This window comes from Pituophis catenifer, unplaced genomic scaffold (genome assembly GCF_029215685.1).
Source record: "Pituophis catenifer annectens isolate HBS135680 unplaced genomic scaffold, rPitCat1.0.hap2 SCAF_2, whole genome shotgun sequence".
NCBI lineage: Eukaryota > Metazoa > Chordata > Lepidosauria > Squamata > Colubridae > Pituophis > Pituophis catenifer.
This window is the reverse complement of record NW_027256882.1, coordinates 285,081,587-285,089,480: the sequence shown is the minus strand read 5'-3', so window position 1 is coordinate 285,089,480 and position 7,894 is coordinate 285,081,587. Positions and strand designations below refer to the sequence as shown.

Here is a 7,894-nt window from a genome sequence, read left to right as displayed (position 1 = left end):
TGGGCACGGTTCAAAAAGGTCATTCAATCACATTTCTTTTTTTTTTTTTTTTGCTTGTAACCCTACTGGGTTTATCTAGGTAAGTGCAATTATAGGAGATTGCAGAATAGCAAATTCTGTATATGGCTGTCTTTATTAATCCATATAATTGTCCCTTCCCACGGTCTCCCTTTTTATGTGAATGCCACTTTAATGGCTATGATAGCCACTGGATAATAGTGAAGCAATGCTTAAAAAAATAAAATTCAGAGAAAAACGTTTGGTAGTAGGCTTTTGGACATAATTTAAAAAGTCGTATTTAGAACACGAAAGGAGATTTTTTTTTTTTCCATATGGACAGGAGAGACTGGAGCGCTCTGGTATTTTAATAAGTGCTTATTAGTTTTTGCAAGAAAGATCATTTCTTACCTATTGTTCTGTGCATAAAGATGCTGATAGAGTCTTTTGCATTAGTTTCCATGATAATTCTCTTGAAAGGCTTCTCTTGGGAGTTCAGATACTAACAAATTTATAGACTATTATATAGTGCATAACATTGTCCTTGTAACTGGCTTGGAAACACAGCCTGATACTCCATTTCCTGCAAATGTTCTCTCTGTCAATGCTGGGGAAATATTGACTGCACAATGACACACAACTGAGCCAACATATCCCTACTGTGTCCTGGCACAGTCCCACGTTGATCATAAGGATGCTTCAACTATCTTGGCAAGGAATCTGTCTCAGAGTCAATGTAGCCAGTACAGCATTTTCTTCCCCAGTAAATCAAAGTAGGCCCCTGTCAGTCACTGGCCTAAATGAATCCGTAGCAGCTTACAGTGAAATTATAATTTGGCATGAAGCAAACATAAGAGGTTTATGGTTCCACAACTTCACATTCTTAGTGATAGATAGGAAAAATTATCAACAGGCACCTGATGGGTAAAAGATGGGACCAGAGTATCCACAAAGTATGGTAAACAAAAAGTCAAAATGGCAGCCACAATGGTGTGATTGAAATTTGGTCTGCTTTCTTAGGTATGTACCACCATATTGTCTTTTTTTAACCATATTTTACGCTTTCAGGGACTAACTTGCTTCATATGGCATCGGACCGGGGTATCTACGAGACCGCCTTCTGCTACCAATAGCCTCTCACCGACCAGTACGCTCCCATAGAGAGGGGCTCCTCAGGGTGCCGTCGGCCAAACAGTGTCGACTGGCGGCCCCCAGGGGGAGAGCCTTCTCTGTGGGGGCACCTACCATCTGGAACGAGCTCCCCCCAGAGATACGGAAGATCCCGGACCTGCGCACGTTTCGCCGTGCTCTCAAAACTTTTCTATTTCAGCAAGCTGGCCTGGCCTAACTCCCCTCTTTTAAATTCTTAAATTTTAAATTTTTGAATTCGTGATTTTATAAATTGGGTGTTTTAATCTGTGTTTCGGCCGAAATATTTAATAATTTTAAGGGATTTTTTAATATTTGTATTGTCTGTATTTTATCTTGGCTGTTCACCGCCCTGAGTCCTTCGGGAGTAGGGCGGTATAGAAATTTGATTAATAATAATAATAATATGCAAAGTGGCATTCCTCAGCCTCAGTACAAATTGCAAATGATGCACCTCCAGTAATATCTGTACAAGCTGTGTCACATTTTTTTATTTTAACCTAAAGCAACTTTTTTTTTTTTAATGAGAAACTAAAGATTAAAGCAAGCTCTATCACAAGGGTCTCCACCTTGGCAACTTTAAGACTCGTGGACTTCAATTCCCAGAATTCCTGCTGGCTGAGGAGTTCTGGGAGTTGAAGTCCACGAATCTTAAAGTTGCCAAGATTGGAGACCCCTGCTCTACCACCATGGACAATCAGAAAATGAGTGGCAATCTGGGCTTCTTTTTGTCATTTCAACACAAAAGTCCTTGAGAAACATAATTCACAAAAGTAAAGCTTCCATCCTGCTTAATCAGTGCATTTGCCTTGATGGCAAGTGGGAGAGAATATTTTAGCATGGCATCAAACAGTTCAACCCCTTCTTATGTTTCAAGTATCAACTGCAAGATCTCCCCACCCACCCCCCAAAAAAATCCCTTGTACAAACCAAAAAGCATCTAACCCAAGTATTTTTTTTTATCCTAAACAATTTAGCACTGATTAATTGGCATGTACTGGTTTTTTCACCATTATTTGGTCCATATTTGAAGAGCTGCTACATTTTCATTTCTTTTTTTTCCCCCTCAGCATATATATTGTGTCTTCAAACTCGGTTAAGGAATTCCAGGTTGAGGGAAGCTGGGATGTGGATAGAGTCCATGGTCAGAGACGAAGGATTGAATGGAAACAAAACTGGGAACATGAATTTGAAGTCTAACAGCAGCTGTGGAGGATCGTTTCGCTCTTGCAATTGTGCCTAGAAGGAACCAGAAGAAAATTATTAGCAAAGAAAATCAGATAGGTGGTGGTTTTAAGCCACAAATTTGCCCTCACAGCTGAGTCTTGAGTTTCTCTAGAATAGGACTTAAGGGTTTTAGGAAGGTAAGACATCAACTGAGTCTTTTTTTAAAAGCCCAGTCTTGTAGTGGCAACTAACCTAATAGCACTGTACCATAAGATTGTTTATTTATCTGGAAATTAGCAGTCATTCCTGGCACTGTCTAGCTCAGAGGTGTCCAATCTTGGCAACTTTAAGACCGGTGGACTTCCCCTGGCTGGGGAATTCTGGGAGTTGAAGTCTGTAGGTGTTGTGGCCTGCCAGTGGCCAGCGGAGCTGACAGCAGACTTGGACAGTGAGGAGGTCGGGAAGAAACATGGGCCAGTCCTGGAGTCTGGGAAAGGCTCTGATGAAGGCTCTGCGTCGGAGGCAGAGATAGGGCCAGGGCTGTCCGACAGTTATCAGCTACCTTTGGAGTCGAGATAAGTGGGGCTGAAGAACAGCTGGAGCCTGTTCCCAATGTGTGCATGTGCAGAGCTGCCAGGAGAAGGGAACAGTTAAGGAACAAGGGCTGACTCTGTAGTAAAGGCACAGGTGGATGGTGAACGGCCCCTGCCATAGGGAATGAAGAGGAGCAAAAGGGGAGTGGAGTTTGCAGGAGACAATTAGTTCATCTCATTAGTGTGAAGATCTGTTTGTGACTCTCAGAGACTTCTTGCCAAGTATTTTCTTGTACAGCATTGCGTGTGGAAGATCAGCCTGGCAGCTCTTCAAGCCTGATAAGGTCTGTGGTCGTAAATTCACCCTGGAAAGACTGTTTGCCGGGACTTTGCTGGATGTGAATGAGAGGACTTCACATTAGCTTAATAAAAAGGGCTTTTGTCAGGACAAGGAGTCTGCTTCGTGCTTTTGTGAAGCCTAGGTCAGAACAACAGGTCTTAAAAGTTGGACACCCCTCATCTAGCTGTAGTATCTTCCCACAAGAACAGCAATAGAAGATCAGCTAGGACTGGCCACGGCTCCGCCTGGCGTACTGTGTAAATCAGAGGAAATAACCTGGCAATTTGTTCAGTGTTTTTAAATAGCAACAGCTGTCGGGCTTTGTTTCTGTTTTTAGTTTAACCTTGGATATGGTGAAGGTGAACAATTCAGCTGCCGCTTCTCAACGTTTCATCCTGGAGTACCAGGGTAAGATTATAGTAACCAATTGCAGGGGGGGCAGAATGGGCAGCTGTGATTTCACATAGTTGTGAAACACTATGAAATAGCACCTGCCATCCCAGGTCCTTGGGTAGGGCATAATAGGTGAGCAAAAATGCCAAATTCAGCATAGACATCTAAGTGATTGTAAGACCGACCATAATATTTTAAACTTGTAGCTGCTCAATTCTCAGTGATTGAATGGTGCACACCCAAGCGGAATTTAATTCTATGCCCTACCAATCTTTGGCAATCTTTACTTATTCTTCATGCATTTATCTTTTGTCAGTCTGGAGTTCTCCCTGCAGTATTGAGTCCTATCTCACTACATTTTATTAGCCGTAACAGAATGTCCCAAATGAGAAAATCCTACAAAGAAGAGTCTGAGATAGTGACAAAACGAAGAATGCGCTTTGCTGGGCACATGCTCCACAGGAGTTTGCAACGTCCAGCAACGACCGCAATCAATTGGATACCACAGGATGGTTGGAGAAAAAGGGGAAGGCCAAAGAAAAACCTGTCACCAAAGATCTCGGGACGATCTGAAAAACATCAACCTTAAATGGGAAGATCGGAAACTAAATGCAACCAAGAACTGGGGAGTACGCTTCGAGCCCAATGTGCTTAGCATAGGATGTGATAGAACAGGAACAAGTTAATCTGTAGCTCAGGTACAGGCCTCATGTGAACAAACAGAAGAGCCTTGGTAGCACAGTGGACTAATGCACTGTTATTAACATCTGCTGCTTGCAATTACTGCAAGTTCAAATCCTACCAGGCTCAAGGTTGACTCAGCCTTCCATCCTTTCAAAGGTAGGTAAAATGAGGACCCGGATTGTGGAGGCAATAAGCTGACTTTGTATAAATATACAAAAGTATGAAGGCTATTGCTTAACGCACTGTAAGCCGCCCTGAGTCTCTGGAGAAGGGCGGCATATAAATTAAAAGCAAATAAATAAAATAAAAAGCAAATAAAGGTTGACTCAGCCTTCCATCCTTCCGAGGTAGGTAAAATGAGGACCCGGATTGTGGAGGCAATAAGCTGACTTTGTATAAAAAAAGAACACCGCTTAGGGGCCCCCGAAAGCCCTACTAAGCAGGTATATACAAAAGTATGAAGGCTATTGCTTAACGCATTGTAAGCTGCCCTGAGTCTCCGGAGAAGGGCGGCATATAAATTAAAAGCAAATAAATAAAATAAAAAGCAAATAAAGGTTGACTCAGCCTTCCATCCTTCCGAGGTAGGTAAAATGAGGACCCGGATTGTGGAGGCAATAAGCTGACTTTGTATAAAAAAGAACACCGCTTAGGGGCCCCCGAAAGCCCTACTAAGCAGGTATATACAAAAGTATGAAGGCTATTGCTTAAAGCATTGTAAGCTGCCCTGAGTCTCTGGAGAAGGGCGGCATATAAATCGAACCAATAAATAAATAAAATAAAACTGCAAGTCCGTTTCTTAGCACCTCTAAAATGGGTCTCGGATATCAAATCAGAAAAAAAGTCATCTCGAAACAGATTATTGCTGCCATTTGAAATAGGAAATACTAGACTCCCTGGATCAACTAACTGACTTAAAGATAGCTTATGTACAGGTCGACCTACGACCACAATTGAGTCCAAAATTTATGTTGCTAAGTGAGAAATTTGTTAAGTGAGTTTTGCCCTGTTTTATGACTTTTCTTGCCCCAATTGTTAAGTGAATCACTGCAGTTGTTAAATTAGTAACATGGTTTGTTAAGTGAATCTGGTTTCTTCCACTGACTTTGCTTGTCAGAAGGTTGCAAAGGGGATCACATGACCCTGGGACACTGCAACCGTCATAAATGTGAGTCAGTAGTCAAGCATCCGAATATAAATCACGTGACCATGGGGATGCTGCAACGGTCATAAGTGTGAAAAATGGTCATAAGTCACTTTTTCAGTGCTGTTGTAACTTCAAATGGTCACTAAGCGAAATGTTGTAAGTCAAGGACTACTTGTATTCCTACTTAGAAGACACATAGATGAGAGGCTAACGGGAGGATACTTGTTTGCTTTTCAATGGTAGAGGCTACAGGCAGCTCAGGATTTAATTGTTGGATTCCTGGTGATCTCAGCCTAGTCATTGTGATAACCTGGGGCGTGGCACGAAGGCAACACAGCCAGAGAACTGGTATAAGTCCCTTTATTGGCATTAACTTTGCCCCCAATGTCCCGTTTACTCTCCGGCCTGGAGAAAAGCTCTCCCACAAACCTGCCACAGCTGGCTGCAGATATTCCAGTCCAAACGCTGTAAGCAGAATGACTGCAATCAATTACTCCAGCAGGGCAAGATAATGAGTCCCAGAGTGAATTCAGAGAGTGAATTCAGCCTTTGTTCCCGACAAACGCCCCTCCCAACTGCCTCTCCTTTAAACTCCATCCCCAGGTGTGCCTTGTGAAGGGAACTGGAATCATCTCCTTCCTCGTAAGCCACGCAACCCATGTTGCTCTCTTCTGCGTTCTTCCCTGTGTGCCCTAGGATGAGACGGGGGTGGCCTTGGTCTTCATCTGAACCCCCTCTCCTTTGTTTTACCTCTCCCCTGCTCTGCCCAGCCTGACCTTGCCCTTCCCCAGTTTCCTCTACAGCCAATGGAGCCACTCTCCCGCTCTCTCTCAGCTGTTCGTCTTCCGTCTCAGATTCAGACTCCAACGGGGGCATGACAGTCATCTTCTACAGATATTTCATGACCAGGCTAGACAATACCCCTGCAGAGGAGAATTAGGCTTGCTGATTGTTTACAGATAGTCCTTGACTTACGGCCGATCACTTAGCTGTTCAGAGTTATGATGGACCTCCCTAGGAGTACTTATGATCCAGTTCTGAAGTTTCAATAGCCAGACCTCCAAAGATTCATTATAAAAACTAGACACAACTTTTTAATTGTGTGGCAGATGTAAAATTCCCTATATTTAGTAGAAAACTTACCTGAATGTTTCTTATGAAGGTTACTGTCACTCGCTCTTCAAACTCGTTCACAGGAGTGTAAAGATTCAGTATTTTTACAATCTGAGGAGCAAAGATCAAATGAGGGTTACAGAGGAGATGCAACACGTTCCATGACGTCACTAGCTTGTAAACAGACATCACAGGTCCTCAACAGAACAAGCGTAGGAAATGGGTGGAATTAGAAGACAATACAGGCTCTCCATCTGCAAGAGAACTGGTGCGCCTGAATGTGCGCCCCCATTTATCCACAATTGTACATACTGTGCAAGATTGACCACAATGTGCGTTGTCTGGTTCCCTAGAAGATCTGCACTAAGCAATGTCTAGAGCAGGGGTGTCAAACTCAATTTCATTGAGGGCTGCATCAGGGTTGTGTTTGACCTCAGGGGCCAGGGTGGGTGTGGCCAGGGTGGCATGGCCAGCTTGACGTCACTTGTGTTGGGGGAGCCTGTGGTGGCCCAAGCACTCTGCCAGTAAAAATGGGTTCCCAAGATCTGTTTTTGGCTGCGACGGCTTCCTGCAACCCTCTGCCAGCGAAAACGGAGCTCGGGAGGGTTCCACGCAGCTCTCCCAAGCTCCATTTTTGCTGGCAAAGGCACTGCAGGCCGGTCCTTTGCTGTTTCCAGGGCAGCCCCGCGGGTCAGATCTAAGCACCCTGAGGGCTGGATCCGGCCTCCAGGCCTTGAGTTTGACATCCCTAGCAGTGATGGGTTCCAACCGGTGTTACCACTGGTTCTCTTCACACACGCACTTTGTGGGCAATCACTGCGCTCGCAAGCACACCAAACTTGCGCTCTGCGCAAGCACATTATATTTCTGCCCAGCTGAGGCACAGCAATCCACTCTGCTGCGCCTATCAGCTGGGCTAAAAATTGACAAAGGTAGGTATAATGCAGGGGCAGGCGGGAGGGCCCAGCTCACAGTCATAGAGAACCGGTTCGCTGACGTCACACCATCACCACTACCGACTCGCCCGAACCAGGAACAATCCACCACTGATCCCTAGTCTAGAGGCAATCACCTCTGACTTGGACATCCATTTATGAAGCTGCTGCCTTACACCCATAGACGTTTTGTATATAATTATGCAGATTGTGTGTCTATATTTACTTCTGTCATGTTATCATATGCTAATAATCCTTTAATATTTTCAAGTACTTCCCCTGGTTACTTAAAATGACCTTCATCAGCCACATGTTGGACTTGGACAAAGCAAAGGTTTTTGGGGAAATATCTGCAAAATATCAGCACTACATCGTTGTAATTGGACCCAAAGCAAGGATGCCTAACAGAGGTGGGTTTCAGCAGGTTCTGACCAGT

The 7,894-nt window shown here is 44.1% G+C and overlaps 1 protein-coding gene across 1 annotated transcript in view; it reads right to left on the bottom strand.

Moving 5' to 3' along the window:
* Positions 1–2,096: 2,096 nt before the first annotated feature.
* Positions 2,097–7,894, bottom strand: part of MYO5B (myosin VB) — a 231,029-nt gene continuing 225,231 nt past the window's right edge. The window contains exons 37-38 of the mRNA XM_070935994.1: positions 6,554–6,634; positions 2,097–2,385 (exon numbers count right to left, since the gene is read on the bottom strand). Of these exons, the coding sequence (XP_070792095.1) occupies positions 2,233–2,385; positions 6,554–6,634 (234 nt within the window). The 3' untranslated portion in view covers positions 2,097–2,232. The remainder of the gene's footprint in view (positions 2,386–6,553; positions 6,635–7,894) is intronic.